The sequence below is a fragment of the Cynoglossus semilaevis genome, chromosome 17 (genome assembly GCF_000523025.1).
Source record: "Cynoglossus semilaevis isolate Cse_v1.0 chromosome 17, Cse_v1.0, whole genome shotgun sequence".
NCBI classification, from domain to species: domain Eukaryota; kingdom Metazoa; phylum Chordata; class Actinopteri; order Pleuronectiformes; family Cynoglossidae; genus Cynoglossus; species Cynoglossus semilaevis.
The window spans coordinates 10,073,775-10,093,071 of NC_024323.1; the positions used below are offsets into that span (position 1 = coordinate 10,073,775).

At 39.7% G+C, this 19,297-nt stretch overlaps 1 protein-coding gene across 1 annotated transcript in view; it reads right to left on the minus strand.

Moving 5' to 3' along the window:
* stat5a (signal transducer and activator of transcription 5a) overlaps positions 1-19,297 on the minus strand; it is a 41,940-nt gene that overhangs the window by 8,728 nt on the left and 13,915 nt on the right. The window contains exons 2-9 of the mRNA XM_008330036.3: positions 8,943-9,080; positions 8,618-8,774; positions 5,951-6,040; positions 3,929-4,103; positions 3,440-3,570; positions 3,195-3,346; positions 2,697-2,852; positions 661-840 (exon numbers count right to left, since the gene is read on the minus strand). Of these exons, the coding sequence (XP_008328258.1) occupies positions 661-840; positions 2,697-2,852; positions 3,195-3,346; positions 3,440-3,570; positions 3,929-4,103; positions 5,951-6,040; positions 8,618-8,774; positions 8,943-9,070 (1,169 nt within the window). The 5' untranslated portion in view covers positions 9,071-9,080. The remainder of the gene's footprint in view (positions 1-660; positions 841-2,696; positions 2,853-3,194; positions 3,347-3,439; positions 3,571-3,928; positions 4,104-5,950; positions 6,041-8,617; positions 8,775-8,942; positions 9,081-19,297) is intronic.

Consider the following 19,297-nt stretch of genomic DNA (forward strand, 5'->3'; position numbering starts at 1 on the left):
GGCTGTGGACTGGGCTAAAAGTGGATTCTGCATCCACACCATAGATTCCTCTGAGGAATTGTTCAAGTTCCAGCCATGTCTCTGTGGTGTGATCTGGTAATACACTGGGCCACAGTTCGTCCTGGGATCTCTGCAGAAAACTATGGACGACTAGTCCCAGAGACGCAGAGGGATAGAGTCACAGCATCAGGACTGTGTGGTGTGGACATGAATCTGACAACCTGACTTGGTTCATTAAAACATTTTTTTAATTAATGGTTATTTATTTATTTATTATTACGTCAATATTATTATTGTCAAAAATATTGAAACTTCCCAAGAGTGATTATATATGTTCTCAGTAAATGTTTAAAAAATATTTAAAAATAAAATAATAATAATAATAATAATAATGGTGACCAAATATTTGGTTAGTGATTGCAAAAAAATTAAATATTAAAAAATAAATAAATACAAAAAGGTTAAAAACTAATTCAAAAATATGAGGAAAAAACAACAACAACAAAAAAATCATCATAAATTGAAGATATAGTTCACGGTTCAACCCACGACCCTAATAAGAACTCACTCCACTAACAATAAATCCTGGAGCCGAATTCTAATGACATTTCCGCTAGCAACAACAGCTAGCAAAAAAAGTACAGCGACAGTTGAACTTACTTCCTTGTGTTCTCATTCTTCAGCAGCGACTTGGCTTGTTGTTCACTGATGATGGTGGCTTTCACCTGCGGGGGGTTCATGTGCACATTCAGCTTCCCGCCCACTAAGAGGCGCACCGTAGCAGCGAACTTGGTTTGGGTTTTTAACACCTGTGGAGGCTGTTTCTCGATAATGAAGGTGCTGTGAAGGCAAAGAAGGGGACAAATTGGTCCGGTGTTAGCCTGAGAAGTCGTGCAGGTTTACCTCAAAGAGCCATAACTTCCAAGTAAAGAAATATGAAACCATGCCACTCGTCACAACACCTCTTATATATGTATATATATATATAAATACATATGTGTGTGTACCGAAATATAGTATATATAGAAATATATAGAGTATATTTTGTTCTGAATTTTAACCATAAAAAATGGACAAAGCTTCATTTCTGAGGAACTTTTACTTTTGAAGACTATTTCAGGAAATTATTTTTATGGCATGCTGCCTTTTGATCAAATGTTGACATATCAACATTGTCAGCAATATTTATATATTTATATATACACAGAAATATTTATATAATAGAAAATATAATTTTTTTTATAAACGTGTTTCAAGAAGAATTTGTTTCCTTTTGTTAATAATTCATATGGGAAAAATGGCAAGAAAAGTGTCGAAGTTTAGCTGCGCAGAATCGGTGGAGTTTCTTTTAAGACTTCAACAAGAACGACGGAAATGTCTTCTGTTGACTCTGCGAAAGGACAAAACACTGGCTGCGTCTCCGGCTCCATCTGTGTTCAGCAAGAAACCACCAGCCCTACGTCACCTGGTGAGATTTATTTAACCCGCTGATGCACGGAAAGTCAGCCGCAGCTGACGCAGCTCGCAGTCAGATTGTGGTCGTCTTGTTTTATTTGCTTGTTAAGTTGAGCAGTGAAAAGAAAGTGAGCACCAGCCACTCAGCTGTCTGTAAAACCACAGACTTGATTATTGACTACAGTGACAAACAGTAGTAATTGTTACCGCGGTAACCAGTGGCATCGCAGCAGCATCATCCAGCTGTGACGTTTGAAGCTCACCATTAGAATATCGAGTATAATAAACAGTAGTTTCCGTGGTTCACGTGTGCGTTTGATCAAATGCTGCGTCAGTTAGCATCAGCAATCAGGACAGCATGGTCACGGAGTACCAGGCACTTACTGATTCACTCTACAATACAATAAAGTACAACACAATACAGTACATGCTCTCTATGCAACTCAAGGCCATTTATTTCTAGTGGGCTTGTACATGTAAGTACTGCTTACACACAAGACAGTGTGTATTTGTATTGTGTGTGTGTGTGTGTGTGTGTGTGTGTGTTTGGACTTAGCTAAACTGAACCCTGCGGAGAGATGCTTTTTATGAACTCCAATTAGACAAATTGTGAGAGATACACACATTTTCTATCATTGGGTATCATATACTATTCAAATTCTTTTCACATCTCCCAGTCCTAACCCTGAATTAATCTGTATTACTGTGTTGATTCTCTTCAGTAAAATACAAAAGGTGCTTTGAAACAGTGGATTTCAACCTCAATCGATTCAACTGTACCATTAGTTGGTCCCAAGTGACTGAGGAAAGTGAGTATAGTAACATACAATATTACGCCATACGTGTCAAACTCAAGGCCCGGGGGTCAAATGCGGCCCGCCAAGCCCTTTTGTGTGGCCCGCGATAGCTTAAAAAGCATTAAGTAAAGTCCAGGCAGCAGAGTTTCTTAACCTGAGAAATTAAAAATCAAATAATAATCAATTGCAGAAACATGTATTAGTGATGGTGTAGTTACATCTATACCAGCGGTCCCCGACCTTTTGGTCAGCCAGTACCACCCGTTACTACCAACTGGTACCAAGATGCTGAGCATTGAAGGATCATTACATTTTCAAAATAAAACATCTTTATCCTATGGACTGGTACAGGTCCGCACACCACGGGTTGCCCTTCAGGAGGAACTGTATTGCTGATATGGCCCGTGGTCATAAATGAGTCTGACAGTCCTGTATCCCACGTACCTGGTGACCAGCGCTGAGATGATATCTGTGATGGTACTGTTGAGTTCATTGAGTAGATCTTCAATCGGACCGGGGATGGGCAGCTGCTGTCTGAGGTGCTCCGCCCTCCGAATCTGCTGCCTGTTCTGCCAGATCGCCTCCGCCAACTTCTCACACCTGACACACACAAACAAATACACACACACACACACACACTTCAGTCAGAACTGGGTCTGAGCACTGAACATAGACGTGGTCAAATACTACATTTCCAAAGGGCTGATAGAAATGGTTCTATAAAAACTGTTTCTGGTTTCTGTTCTATCACAAAAGGCAAACAGGGAAAGAACACAGACTTGAGGAGATCAGACGACGTCAACAAGTCTGTCTATGACCGTCCTATTAGGAGGGAAAATAAGCCCAGCGGTAGTCAATTTCATGCCTGTAAACTCGTGACCCCTTGTTTAGTGAGGCAGTCTCGTGGCTCTGATCTTGGTGGGAGGTGGAACAGAGACTCACCAGGACTGCAGGATGTCCAGGCCCCCCTCTGGTGGGCCCCCATTGCCTGCCAGCTGTTGCCGTCTCTTCCACTGGATCAGCTCATCATCCAGTATGATGGTCTGCTGCTTCCTTAACAGCTGCAGTGTCTTCTGGTGCTTCTCCGCGAGATCCTGTGCAGATAAAGAAGGACAATAAAGAACCACACATTCACAGTACCGGAATAGACCGCAGTCACATGTTGGTGCGGCGGGATCTCAACCTACCAGTCTGTATTTCTGTAGTGTGTTTGCCTCTCTGGTCAGCCATGCCTCCACCGTGGCCCTCTTATTGAGGAGGGCAGGCTCTCTCAGTTGGCGGTCAGCAGGGGGCAGCGTGGCCAGGCTGGTCAGCTGAGCTGAGAGGGGATTGAACAGCGAAGGAGTTAGTGGCCCTCAGTGAGCAGTCACTGTGAGGCAAATATATAGGTGCTGTTATATGGTTGTTGACATATATCAGGGGTGTCCACACTTTTTTGGCCTGGGAGCTACTATTGAAATGACCAGGCTAAATTGATCTACCTACAATGAAAATGTTAAATGTTATAATTATAAATCTCCGTATGCTACCAACTAGGCTAACGCTGCTGAGGAGAAACTAACGATTTGTCAAACCCTGTCCAAAACTTGTTGCCTGCCTTTGATTACACAGGCGGTTCAAGAACTTTGACCTTTGACCTTGCCTGATTTTTTCCTTCTCTCCTTCCCTCCTCTCACCTTGAATGCGAACACTCTCCTGGTACTGGATGATAAAGTATTCCTGGTTGTGCTGCAGCTTGCGCAGATCGTTCTCGGTGTCCTGCGTCATCAGACGGAGCTCTTCAAAGGCCTGGTTGATCTGCTGATATTTCTGAGACATGCTGTCCATCATTCCACCCAGCGGTGAGCTCGACTGTCGATGAGAACGCGTGATTAGAAAAACAGGATAATTGGAATAACTGAAATAAATCATGTTGTGTTGGTATTTTAATTCAACGCTAAATGGCGGCTTCGCTGTCTGCCGCTGGATGATTTGTTGCAGCTGTTGGGGGACATGACTTACTACTGGACCACAGAGACTGGAGATACAACATTAAACTGGACATGATGTAGTGACCTCCGTAGGTGCTTATGGGGATGGTTGACCACAAACAAACTCGGTAAGCAGCCGCAGAGAGAGCAAAGAGTGAGGGAGGGAATGCGTTTGCTTATCATCCTGCAGCAGACTCCCTGGTCAGTTAAAGCTCCCTAACCCAGAGAGCACATGGTGCAAAAAAAGGTTCGGACTAACGAGGGAGAATTCAATCAGACCAAATATGCATTTGGCTAACAGAAAAGGCATGATGTGACTGGAAATCAATTCACCCCAGCGGCTGCTGGGAGTCAGATGTTTTACAGACTGCTGGCTTTGTGGTTTAAGACCTGCGTGGATTCAATAAAGCATGAAATATTTCAGCACCGCGGGTTTAAAGACGGCTTTATGTTTTTCATGCTGCAGTCTAGCGATACAAAGGGGTCACTCATATGAGGTCACCGAACGGCGTAATGGATTGGGTTTCGAGCATCTTTATGTACGGTGTTTACACAGACTGCGGAGGAGGAGAGAAATGCTGCCAAATTACCCAACATCTGCCGAGGAGGAGAGAAATGCTGCCAAATTACCATCATTAACATCTGCCACTGACACGCATTTATGTAGTTTGTGTCGTCAGGTTAGGATATAAATAATGCAGAAGGTACGAGGAGACAGTCGTGTTTAAATTTCAGGATGTCTATAGCCCAACCATCATTTTCAGATTTGTTTTTTTTCTTTTTTTTTTTACTTTTGACGAGCATACTATTCAAGAGATTATAAATAAATCACTAACGACGTCTGATGTCTGAAAATATAGACGGAGGAAATCTTTAGACTGCATCCTGTTTTAGCATGTTTTCGCTAAGAAAAATGGTTGTCGGGTCTTAAAACAGGAAAAAAAATGGAAAAACAAGAAGTAAATAAACATCAGAACTTTTAATATTGCGTTTCTTCTTCTGAGGGAAAAATTGAAGCTGAATTGTAAATGCTTGACTTGGAGTCCTGACATGTTGACTGAGCTGTACTGTAAAAAAAATAATGTAATGCTCTGTTGCATATATTTTAGATATTATTTTATTCCTGCCTTTATTTTAATAATATACTATTTTATTATCACGTTTTACATTTTAACTGTTGTATTTATTTACTTTTATGTATACTTCCAATATATCAAAATATAGTTAATTATATTATATTGCTGATAAATAATACAATTTAATTGATTTTAAATAAAAGGCTGTGTTAGACATATTTCTAAATGCTGATTTTATATTTCTAGTATGGTAAGATTCCATTGTCCAGCACCTTAAATGTTACTGTTAAATGTTCAATATTTATATGCATACATAATGTCTTATTTTTCAAATATTCTAGATTCATCTTATATTTTTTTTTTCTAAGTCTCAATTCTTTTCGGGTCACTTTTTTGGCCAGGATTTGTTTGTTGAACTAGTTTGCTAATGCTTAACGCGGCTACTGAAAACTGATTTAAACCCAGTGGAGAAATACTCTGAGTCCGGTCACCCTAGGGGTGAGTTGGAATCATTACAAAATAGAGATAAAAATAAATGAAAATGCTCAAAGTCCAAAAACATACATTTGAACATCAGTGGCTCTTCACAAAGTTTCCCAACTTTTCCCGATAAGGGGGAGGGTCACAGGACACACACACGCAGCACACTCACATTGGTAGCCTCTCTGACGAGCCTCTGCTCCGTGTATAGGATGTGTTTGATGCATCGGACCAACTCCAGAGGACAGCGGTCATACGTGCTCTGAAAGACAAGAAGCACATGTGCCGTGTTAAGGCCTGTTAGCCCCTGAAGAGCGGAGCGGCCGCTGCACACAGGGCTGGCTAATTTAGTCACATCAAGGCGGCTCGCTGAGCCGTGGAGCCGCTGCTGCAGACAACTTAAAACCCCATTAGCTGGGTCCGAGGAGAGCCATCTCCGAGGCTCGACGGACGTTAGGAAGAGAAGTGACTCATTAACATTTACAGACATGCTGTCACACACGTATGCAGCAGAAATAATTGGTTTAGGGTTACAGTAGCGTCTCCCGGTTTCACTTTTGATTCAAGAAGAACTGTTGTTGTTTCCTGATTTTGAAAGGAAGGGAAGGGAAAAATTTCACTTTTGATTCAAGAAGAACTGTTTTTGTTTCCTGATTTTGAAGGGAAGGGAAGGGAAAAAATTAAACGAAAGTACGAAAGTAAAGTAAACAACAAGAGTTTGAGGAAACATAAAGTGAGCTTCGGCAACCGTCGTTCTGCCGTTTTTCTGTGGCCTCCGACAAAGATCGTTGGTTTTCGCTAACTATCGAGGACCGTTTCACAAACGGCTAGCAGCTTTGATATTTGTTCGTCTCAGTGTCTTCATTCTAACCATAGCTGTACAACCAGTATTTCTTCTTAGTGTTATTTTATTTTGAAACATTACAAGTTTGTGTCAAATGGTGTAAATCCAGGTGCAGTTTCTCAACTTTTGTGACACAACTTTTTGGAAGAATTTATGAAAAAAAAAATTCATATTTCTAATTACTAGAACAAATAAATAATTTGCGTAGTTCTCATGAAAAAAAAAAAAATTAATATTTCTAATTACTAAAACAAATAAATAGTTTGCGTAGTTCTCACTGAAACACATTGTGAAAATTGTATTAAATTAAACAATGTTTTGTTCCCTGTTCATATGAATATCTTTTCCTTATAAGAAAATAACATGAAGCAATGTATTCTGGGAATTTTTCTTTAGGCTTTTCTTACTACTTGGATTGGATTCTTACTACTAGATGGATAGATGGATGGATGGATGGATGGATGGATGGATGGATACAGCGGAGAAGGAATTTAGTTGTTTCTTTTTGTTTGTTTTTTTCGTGCACAGCCGGCCCTCTCACCCCATTTCTCTGCCTGGTGTGGGACACGACGGAGGACAAACACAGGAGATTGGCTGTGTGAGCAGGAGACTGATCATAAATATCTGTGCTGGCTGGTGACCAAGGCATTCACTTGAGCTTTCTCTCTATTTTTTTTCTCACAGCAGATACGACTTGTTCCTAAAACATTTTGTCCACCGCGAGCTTTTTTCTTAGAAATGTGACAACGGAGTTGACAGACCAGAATGGTTCCGCCTTCTGACAACTTGCTTATCACCGTGCCACACTGGAAACAAATCAAACCTTTGACAGCATTGTAGGCTGAGCAGGAGGAAGTCGAGAGTTTATGACCCTGTCTCTCTGTGAATGGCCCTGTGGCGGTGACTGAGGATCATTTAATGACGTCGATAAGGGTACTTTATGGTATGGTATTATTTAAATTATGTTTAGCAAAACAAAGTGACGTCATGGAATAAAGTCGTATTATTAATATATAAGAAATGAAGCCCAGCGTTCATCAGTGCGAAGCAACTGAAGTCACAAATGGCTAAGACATAATACTTTAAGCAGACAAAACATTTTTTAAAGCTGCTCTGTTATGTACAAATAACTACAAAATGTTTCCCAAAATGACACAGCTAGCATTATAATATTATATATATATATATATATTTAAATCTAATTTATCAAAACTATCATAAAAAACAGCTTAGAGATTATATAAACCACTGTAACACACAAGTTTACCACAAGGAGGCTAACTTAAATGTACACAACAATAAATGATAATTTATTGTTGTGTATAACAACTATAACAACTATTGTTATAACAACTAATATCCAAAATTAGCATTAATAGTGAAGGTTAGCAGAAATGAGAGTGAAAAGTCATCAGAGGTATGACTGTAGAGTAAAAAAAAACAGGAAAACTAAAAACTAAAAAAACTCATACAAAGGTACGAAAATGATCAAGGAATGACTCACCAAAAAGAACCTTCTTCAAATTAGCTAGTAGATGTTTGTGACATCTTGTCTGACTGCCAGTACTAGTGTACTAGGACGACTGACTGAATTAAAAAATATTTTGGAAATTCAATATTTTGCTATTTACAACTTTGATATATGTATACTTGTTAAAAATGAAAAATAAATGGCCTCATTTCAAACTCATTTAGCTTAGCTTTAGCTTACGCCTGCTAGCATGGAAGTCAGGAAAGTTATCCTGAAATATAGTCTAATGGTTAGACAAACATTTATTAAAATTGATACGGACGCAGTCAAATGCCTTTAAACTTCACTGTAGGAAAGACTACCCCCCCCCCAACAACAACAACAACAAAAAACTATATTTTTTATAAATTCTGCCAGACTTTGAACACTACGAGGCCCAGTGTCATAACCCAAAAAAATGATTCTCTGAATTGCATGAATAAGTGAAGAAAAGTCCTGTTTAGGTCTACGTTCCAGAGACGTACCTTTAGCTGGCTGGCGTAGTGTCCTAGCTTGATTCGGAGGAGAAAGCCGTCTTCTCCCACTTGGTGCTCAGCCTTGTTCTGCAGCTCCTGAATCAGACTGTCCAGCAGACGTTTGGCCTTGAACTCCTCCTGTGGGTTCTCCAGGTCTATGACATCCCTAAAACACACAGACAGAACACACACAAACGGGTTTGGTTACTTTAATAAAAAAAAAAAAAAAAAAAAAAAAAAAGAACAAATGAAACCAAAAGCCTTTCCAAATGGACAAACACAGAAGACAAACATTTCATCACCCACGTGAACATCTGTGTGCAGGGACACTCACCACAGCTGACCCTCTATCCACTGGGACAGATAATGTCGCACCTCGATGGGGAAGTGCTGACCATACAGAGACTGCATCTGGTGCAGGGCATCTCCCTGGAGCTGCTGGGCCTGGATCCACACTGCCATCTTCAACACCCTGTGGTAGAAAGACAAGCAGTGGTTCTCAATTATTTGCTGTCGTACCATCAACGCCTGTTGGGGACAGAAATGTTTACACCCCCCCCCCAAAACCTCTGACTCACTCCCCCGTGATTTAAAAGAGAACCTGATATCATGTATATTTTTATCTGTACAAACCACTGTATGAGTTGCTGCCACCTAGTAACTGGAGGCTTGTTATCATTCAATCATTACAGCAGTGGTACACCTATGCGTGCCATATTATTAAAATTAGGATTTGGAACCAGGATTATCCGGACCAAAAGAACAGGAGTGAGTGGTGTCTTCAGACAAACTACAAAAAATGCAAAATACAATAATAAAAAAAAATCTTCTTCTAACTTATGGAGGCATTTGTGCTGACATCACCGCCTTTGACTCTTCGTGTGCTCAGCAGTGGTATCCATTTTCTTTGACTCACAGTCAGTACAGTAAATAAGAAAGTAAACAAATGCCTCAGTACCTATAGAAGTGAAAACGTTTTTTTAAAGCAAATCAATAAAAAAAGGCGAGTAATAAAAGGTTAGTAAGTGATTCAGGTGTTTAAGTCAGTGAGGAACAAAGGCAGAGCTGCAGCTGCGCCCTGATCTTTGGTCGACAGCTCACGGCTGTCCAGTTTAGTCTGATGTTTCTGGGTCTGTTTACATTAGAAAAACAGTGACGTAGGTACACTTGAACGAGCTCATGCACGAAACATGTCCCTCGATCATCAAGAAGGACTCAATGAATTAAAATGAATTATTTAGAATTTTCTATAAAGGACCTTCGGATAAAACATGTACCTTTCTGCAATACGTGTGACTCAGCAGAGCACACGCACCAGGCAGTAGGTTCAGACTACTTTAATTTACCATATCATGCTGTGGACACGACAACTTATGTCCTAAGTTGTCGTGTCCACAGCATGATATGGTAAATTTCCGATAATGTCCAAGGTGTGACATACAGTTATTTGTTTACAGTATTTCCCAGAGAAGCTTTTAGCTGCAAACCATGAATATCAGCTGTGAAGACTGGACATAACCAAGTGTCACTTCATGATACACACAAACGCAAAGTGGCTCTGTAGCAAAAAGAAAATAATAAAGAAAAAAAATCCATGAAAAACTTGAACTCTGAAGCCCAATCAGAAAAGGTCTAAAAAAAATGTGTCTCAATTTTAAAGAGGAAAAACAGGTCGATAAAATCTAAAGAGAGGTATATTTATAAAAGAAATAAATCAAGAAATATTTCCAAAATATAAAAAAATTATATTTATATATTTATATGAGGGTTCCTGTTGAAGTAGGCGGCCTGGTTTTTCTGACACTGGAAAACGACTGTTAGCTCTTATTATGCCTCCAACTGCGGTATAACCAGTTTGAAGCATGTTGTTAAGAGGACAATTTAGCTGAAATGTCAACATAGCCGTGGTAACTTCATTCGTTTCATTCCGTTAAGTATAGCAGTCATGAGTAACGAGGTGTGTTCGCTACTGACGACCATCAACATGTTCACACTCTGTGTGACATCAGAATCCAATAAATGCTTTACTGTAAGTGAGAGCGATGCGGTGGGCTTGCGGTCAATCGTCCTGCCCGGGGGGTGGATAGGATGACCGCCGGGGAAATGTGCGCTGTGAATTTACTAAAACCAATCTCACGTAAAGTCGCTTAAAAGCTGCCCCTGTCCACAGTGAGTGAAATCAAACCATGACCTGGTGTCATGTGATTTCCCTCTGAACATGTGTGCGTGCATGTCTCTCTGTGATGAAGACGTAACGTCGGGTCGCTGTTACACGTTTCCAGTCACAACACCCACCAAGTCTTCTCAAAAGTGGCACAGTCACTGTCAGTAAAGCACCGAGCAGTATGAGTATACGCAGGAAGTTTGTGGTGTGTGTGTGTGTGTGTGTGTGCGCCTGTTTAGGTGTGTGTGTGCGCGTGTTTGTGTGTACTATCAAAGGCCCTCGTCCCCTCCAAGGTTCTACTTTGGCATCGTGAGTGTGTTTGTACTTAAACACTCCTTTCATTCATACCAACAGTTTACAATATCCACACTAACCTCAAGGCATTCTCCATGTCGCCGCTCCTCTCTTTTTGGTCAAATTTTTATACTTCTGGCATATACCGAAATACAAATGAATTGTTTTTTAGTTATTTTAAATTGGGAAAACACAATGGAGTGCTGTTGTGGACTGGATTAATGGCCGTGGAATGGCCTTATTGTATTTGCTTATATGTGTGTATATATACACACAAATATATATGTGTGTTTTTGTATGACTCTCTCTCTATATATATAAACATATACGAACAACATATACTATACTGTATATGTCTCAATATCTTAATATGGCTTTCTCTGTCTTTATACACACAGATATACATATATAAATAAATATATATATATATATATACATATTTTTATTATTAATATTATTTATTTTTATTTTTTTACCAGCAGTAGAGATGTATTAAGATATAACCTCGGAAACTTACTTTCAAAAAGGAAGTGTTTCTTTGGCTAGTAAATATATGACACAACTTTCTTTCAACGCTTTTGTAAAATTAAAAATATTTAAAGCGACTTACTTTATCTCTGTGAAAAATGTTAATCTGATCATCAGGCGAAGCTGGTGATGACAAAAACTTTTTGTTTATTTGAATGTTGTGTTGTGGACCTGATGTAACCATTTTCTTTTTATCGTCTCTTTCCTTGAGCTCCATTCTGAATACCATAAAAAATATACTTATAAAGAAGAAATTATGACAGGACTTTAGTGTCCTGAAGAACCTCTTTTATACGTCCCCAAGCCTATACAGACAAAAAAAAAGCCGTTGGCTCAGACTTGAGACTTGACACATACTTCACTGACATTAAGCAGCCGCATTCATTCAGATGTGATTGTAAACTTTTGGCTTCATAAATCTTAACAGATGGTTTCGGTAAAATGTGTGTGGACTGTTGCGGTAATGTGCATTGAAAAACAGCCAAGCCAAGTATATGAATTCGACAGAGCATATATTTAAATCACTCAATGGTGCATTGTTGCTATAGAGTTGTGTGTATGACAACAGACTGTTTGATATATGACTCCATCCCTGTTCAGTGTTGGTAAATGAGTTGACTTTCAAATGTGTAAATAAGACTGATCTGTGACAGTATCAAGCTCGAACCATCAGCTGATCGGAGGGAGTAACTAAAAAGGAAATGCGTAAAACCCACTTATCACCGCTGTTTGTGACGCCCATTGCGGTGCCGTGCTGCTTCTCTGTCCCATCCTCTCACACAAACACAGAAACAATCGCAGACAGCTGTTGGCCAAACCAAAGGCAGAGCAACTGGCATTCACTTTCTTTTCCTAAAAACAAAAATACCCAAAAAAAAAAAAAAACACCACTGTGTCTTCTGGTAACTCTTACGCCTCTCACCTCCAAACAGCAGAACAAGGCAGTTCCCAGCATCTGTTTCACTCTGACTAAACCACAACATCCAAGTGCCTTGGACTGAACCAGAGATGAGCTGCGATTAGACTGAACAATTTAAAGTTTTGTTCAATTTTTTTTTTCATCGAATGCGTTCTTTAGGTCAACAAATGTCACTGCTGATTTATATATAATAAAATAAAATAAATTTCACCTTACCTCTTGATTTCAGGTCTGTACCATGTAACAGCAGGAAACTCTAAAGATGAGCACCACAAACCAGAGAGAGAGAGAGAGAGAGAGAGAGAGAGAGAGCAGGGAGGAAAGCAAAATGAGGAAGTGAGGCAGCCTTGAGTACTTCTAAGGACACTATCTTTACACAGGGACTACTACATTCACAACATGCCCGAATCCCAAATATTAGAAAGGGAGGGAGCAGTGAATGGATTCATGTCCTTTTTTGTTTTGTTTGTTTTTTTCAAACTAATTGCACGCCTACTGTTTACTTACACCACTGCAGACAGAATACAAACATGTACCTCAAAGTCAGGTCACCTTGCTACTTTGCACAGGCCTAACACATCTGAAAAAAGGTGTGCCGTGCTTTATCTTTTTTTTCTACTAAATAGGATCATTATACAACGTTTTACATCAGGTTCAAGACCATTGAACATTAAACGACCTTTAAAAAAAATGAATACCACATAAATTAAGATGAAACCAGGAAGTAGGTGGATGGACTAGGATTGTTCTCTCGTGACAAAACCTTCGCGACCCAAGTCAATAGACATTTTTCGTAAACTCCTGGAAAACATGATGCGAAATGACCCCCCAAAAAATCTCTTGCGGCCCACCTGAGGGCTGCGACCCAGTCTTTGGGAAACAATGCTCAAAACACCCATTCTCTATGATTCGTCTACATAATAAAGCTACCGTGAATTGACTAGGATAGTACAACAGAGTGTCTGTAAAGAAAGAATCTGGTTGCTGTTATAAAAGGACAAACAAAAAAAAAAGGAAGGCAGGACTTAATTTGATCAAAAACTTTAAACACAGACATGTCTTTAAACCCTATTTTGTGTCTTTCTTAAAAACGAATCTCACAAACAGCAGGCAGATGCATGTGTGGATGAAGAAGAATGTGTGATTGAAAGCAGAGATAAACGTGCATCAAGCCAACAAATACATATCTTGGGTTTTTTGGGGGGTGGTTTTCTTTAGCCTCTCTACAGTATCGTCGACATAACACTAAAGTAACAGCAATAATGGCTGAAGAAAGAGAACATAAGGAACACACATGCTGGACGAGTCTCGAGACAAATATGTGAGTATCTTTATTTGCTGTCTGTCTTCAGCATAAGCCTGGTCAGATTTCTGCCAGCTTACAGTACTTGTTAGTTCACCCCTCAGGCTAACACCTGCGAGCTCAAACTAGCCTGTTTCACATATTTGTATAATTCGGAGAGTACGACTGAAAAAGTTGTGACTAGAAAGTCCTCAAGGTCCTGCCTCTGTGTCACTGTAGAGGGGAGCAGGCCTTGGTTGGTTCTCACTGGACTGCAGCGTCAATGATCTCCTGCTCAGGCCTACCTACAGCCCACATGAAGCCATGTTACAACACAAAATACTGGCCTCCTTCATGGTGTTATGACTCCTCTCTAACTAAACAAACCCCTTGAAGACACATTTAAAAAAAAGCTAGGGGCTTGGGCGGGGTAGTATACCTCTATAAGATATATAGAAGTATTTTTTTTAGATCCATCTCGCCACTTGCAACTTGGTTTACGATAAACTTGATTCGCGTGGTTGATAACTGCTTGGACAAAAGTGGCTTCCGTTATTTTTGCGATCACTAGATTGAAAGAAATGTTCTGATACCAAAAGCTGCAGGAAAACTTTAGTTAAGCAAAACTGCAGCCGCCTGTTGCTCGATGACAGCTCTGAAGTAAGTGGATTTATAATTGGTTTTTATTAACCAGACTTTCCTTTTCTCAATAGCAGGAAATGTTACAACTACTTTTTATTCTAGATCAAAAGTCAAAAGTATCAGCATTTGCCTCCATCAAGGGTGATAAAAGGGCAATCTGCACTAAGGCTTGATACAGTTTTCTACTTAAAGATTTAAATAAGGGTCGGTAGGTGAGTGGAACTCAGTGTGGGAACATACAAAGTGATTGACCTTTAAAAGCTGCTTTTTCGAGAAGAATGTGGCAACTTTTTCTGGGTATGGTGTTGATTTGGGCAGCTTTATTCTTTGAGATATTTTTGGTGTGGTAGTAATTGGCCTCCGAATACGCGAGTGCAAAGATTTGAATTTCACATTGGCTCAACGTTTGACATATCACCAGTTGTCATTCCCTTTTATCTTTATTGTGGTTCTTTTCCAAACCGAGGGGGAACGACCTTGGCTGCGTCTCCAAAGCTGTTCTCACGTTCACACATACTTCTGACGTCCACTCTCGATCGTTCTACACAGGCAAATGTTAGTCTGTCTCACTCACTAGCTCCAGTCAGTGCTGAAGCAAAAACAACTGGACACCATGGTAACAATAGACCCGTAAATTTGCCAAGCTGATAAATCGACATCTGAACAGACGGAGCCATGTTGGCCTGCTTTGTTGGATCTCTGTTTTCACTATTCTGTCCTTGAAAAGAGAATTCACAACGGGGGTCACAAACTGTATTTGTCAGCAGGCAAGAATGTTTCTGGACAGACACCTTATTATTTGATGTTTATTGTTTAAATTTTAGCCTTTCATAGCAAGGACCACATGGTATTTCCTCTTTGATCTTCACAATTTTAGAACCCGGTCGTGGGCCGGACTCAGCTGGATCTGGCCTGTGGGCTGCCAGTTGTTGTTCACTAATTTACTAGCATCATTCCAACATTGAATGAATGATCTTAATGACGTGGATCAAGTACAGTTGTGATGAAGAGGATCCAAATAGGTCTCCCCATGCTGGCCGCGGTTTTTGCCTGCGCCAACACAACAGCCTGTTTCAGTTGCAGTGTTTCGGTAATCGCTAAACGTCTTTCGGTGGCCGAATATTTGGTGTACCCCTAAAGTGATCTACCAGTTGGTTCGACCACGACATTTACTAAGTAATCATCATGTTATCTTTTTTTTATCTAATCTCAATCTAAAACGATCTATTGTACTCGAATTAATCTTTGGGGTGATAGCTATGATATCCACAAACCTTAGGTCCTTTTCTGTGCATCGTGAATATCGTTGCAGCTTACATGATAGTACTCAGTCATATTCATATTCACTCGTAGCAATCCCAGGAAGGTTAACTACTGTGTGCTTCAAAGCCCAGCTGACTCTGTTATCACACACACTTGCTAAAATGATCTGTGCATTATCAACAGCACAGGCCAGGAAACTTTAAACATGAACCGGTGTCACCCTCTCTTTCCTCCGAGTGAAAAAGAAACTGCCATTCATCAACGTAAGCATCAGCTTCCTGTGAGGAAACTGAAGTGCCACCCACCATTCAAACCAACCTCACTGTTTGTCTTCACACCGAAACCCCTGTCAACGGCACTTCAAGCCGGTGCTCACAAACCAACCATAAAAAATTCCCTGTCGGCAGGTTTTCGTAACAACTTTTACAGATTACTGAAGTAGTAGCAAAAGCAAACCGCAGCTGTTTTATTTTAAAAGTTACACAGAAGTCGGGGCATGGGCTTTGAACTACATACTTCCAACATGGAGCAACAAATTATGACTATTCTGTCACTTACAAATGTATGTTGATTTACTTTAGTTCCTTTTCTTGCGTACTTTCCTGGAGTAGCAAAAATTTAAAAAGTATCTTTTAGTTGGACACCGCAAATAGAGACACAGGATGCTAAAGCCAATATTTCCGAGAGATTTTGTCAATTTTTATGCCTCTGGCCCAACTCCCATTTTCCAACCTCCATAGCTGTTATATTTAAAGCAACCAGGAAATCCTCCAGAAGATGCTGTAGTGAGGCTAGATGACTGGAAGGGGGCTGAAGCAAACAAACAAACAAAAAAAAAAACAGAATCAGGTCAAAAAACCAGCAGTACATGACTAAGGTGGAGAGTGAAGAGAATCTTCTGAAGCCCGTCACAGAAATAGTTGTGGTTAAAAATGTTACTCTAGAATTGAAAAACAGTTGTGCAGCAATTTTAGAAAGAAAAAAGATAAGAAAATTGAAGACAGTAACCAGTCAAGTTTGCCGTGTTGTTGATGGAGGTTGGTGATGTTTTTCAAAAAAACAAAAAAAACCCAACATTTAAATTAAAGTCACACAGCTACAAATGCGTCCCAGGACCACGCCTGATCTATCAGCTGGAGTGATAAGGTCAATAAATGAATTAAAGAGTGAGAGACCCGTTGTCACACAGCAGCACATGACGAAAGAGAGGCACGGACGGCTACATGAACATCTTTGTGTCCATCCTGCCCTGAGGTCTGGTTGCTATGCTTCAACCCACATCCCATCACGTTGTCAACATAAGGACAGTCCCTCGTGAGTTTAGTGATGTGTGTGCGTGCAGGTGTGTTTTTGTGTGTGTGTGTGTACCTGTGTTTGCCTCAAAAAAATAAAAAAAATTTAAAAAAAACATCCACGTGTGATAACTTAATCACACAAAGGACTGAACTGTAATTGGCCGGCCAGCCAATCGTATCCTCCCCTAAACACAGCAGGCTAAACGATGTACAGCTGTCGCCCAGACGCGCTTAACATCAATAAGGCAAGGCCATTTTTGAGCAGCCACCGACTCTACTTAGACGTAGCTAATCAAAATGTTCTCCGCTCCACTCATTGGTGAGGCAATGGGATTAGACGCACTGGCAGATCAATTGTTTTTGTGTGTGTGTGTGCGTGTGTGTCTGTGTGTTCGTGTAGTGACCATCTGCATGTATGTGGTCGCATCAAGCTAATGCTGGTAAGAAGCCTTTGATTTTCTCTGCCTGACTTGACAAACATGTGATCGGACCCAATGATCTGTTACTGATTGCTGATATTGTCCCATGTTGTGCTCATGTATTTATAGAAAAAGAAATAATGTATGGGCTAAAACTATGTTACAACACACACACACACACACACATATATATACATAAATATATACATTCATATATACATACATGCCTAATTTTTTATATAATAAAATATATGTACATATATAGTATACACACATATATACCTATAAATATGTACACACTACAAATATACATAAATATATACAAACATATATACATACCTAATTTTTATATAAATAAAACATATGTACATATATAGTATACACACATTTATACATACATGCACACTACATATATACATAAATATATGCAAACATATATACCTAATTTTTTATATAAATAAATATATGTACATATATAGTATACACGCTCACACATACAGTATTTATATGTATTTACACACTCATCTATATAAATAGATGAATGAATGCGTCTTGTCATTTATATCCTACCAGAGAAGGAGACAGACCTACTGACAGAGTTACACTGTAACGTTGCAAAGAGAATCAAGAGCAGGCTCCTCCAGTACAGCCATGTCACCAGGTGGCCGGCTACCCACAACGCTGAAGTCAAAGTCTAAGGCTGCTGTCAATTTTTCTGGCTGTGACGATGACCCATTGCAAATAAAAGAAGAAGAACAAAGATGCTCAACGGGTATTGTGAAGCCGTTTTCACTCAGGTGATCAATGACCTGCAGGGGGTGTGAACGCCGTCAGTGTACACTGCCTGAGTCACGGAGTAATCTTCAAAAGGTTCTGAGAAAGACTATTTTCTTCACATCGAATTACACAGTGAACAAATATTGTGCTTTTCAGATAAAGGGCTAATGCTGTCACCAGAGTCAATTTTGGCAAATCAGATAGCTCTGGGTGATGATCGTAAACTTACCCTTCTTTTTTGTGTGTTCACTTAGAAATGGTGCATGATCATTCATGAGATGCAGCGTTGGCATTAAAGGCTAAATACACCTCAATATGTGTAGTTTTAAAGGTCTACACTTTGAACAAATTACTCTTTTTACACCTGACAAAAGAGACTTCACTTGATTTTCATTTTCTATGAAAAAAAACATAGTTTAAAGTTCAATAAAAAAAATACAAACTTTAGTTTAATCAGGAAAATCAAATGAACCGGCACTAAGCACACTCTACCTGATTGAAATAGAGGAAATAGTAAATAAATAATACTTAAAAGTACAATAGTAAATGATTCCAAGAAGGAACAGTCCACACATTACACTCCAAATGTTCTCTTAAAGACAACTCTTCCAATGAATAAAAGAACACGCATGAAAAAAGATTCATGACAATTCATTCTGTCCGTCCGAACACGGACGCCACAAGTACCACTTTGATGTCACATCACGTTTCACGTTTCGAGCAAACATGCAAACTCAGCAAGAAATCGTATTTGTCATCATCACCGTCTGCAAACGCATTACTGATCTCCTGGTGTATTTCACAAAATAAAAATAATAATAATTTCAACCTGGAATGGATAAATAGATAGATCAGTGTGTCACGCAGATCCTGACGCATTAACCTGATGCCTTTTTCTCGTAACAACAAGCTAGGTGACTTTTTGTATCCTCGGGATAAAGGATTTGACACATTTCTACATTTCTGTGTGCGGGTGTGACAGTGAAACAGAGAGAATCGTGTGTGAGGTTTTTTTTTTTTTGTTAAAACAAGTGTATCCGTGTGTGTGAGTGTCAACTGCAGTGAATCAGTGGGTGACATTATATAATGGGGGGCCCTGAGGGAGG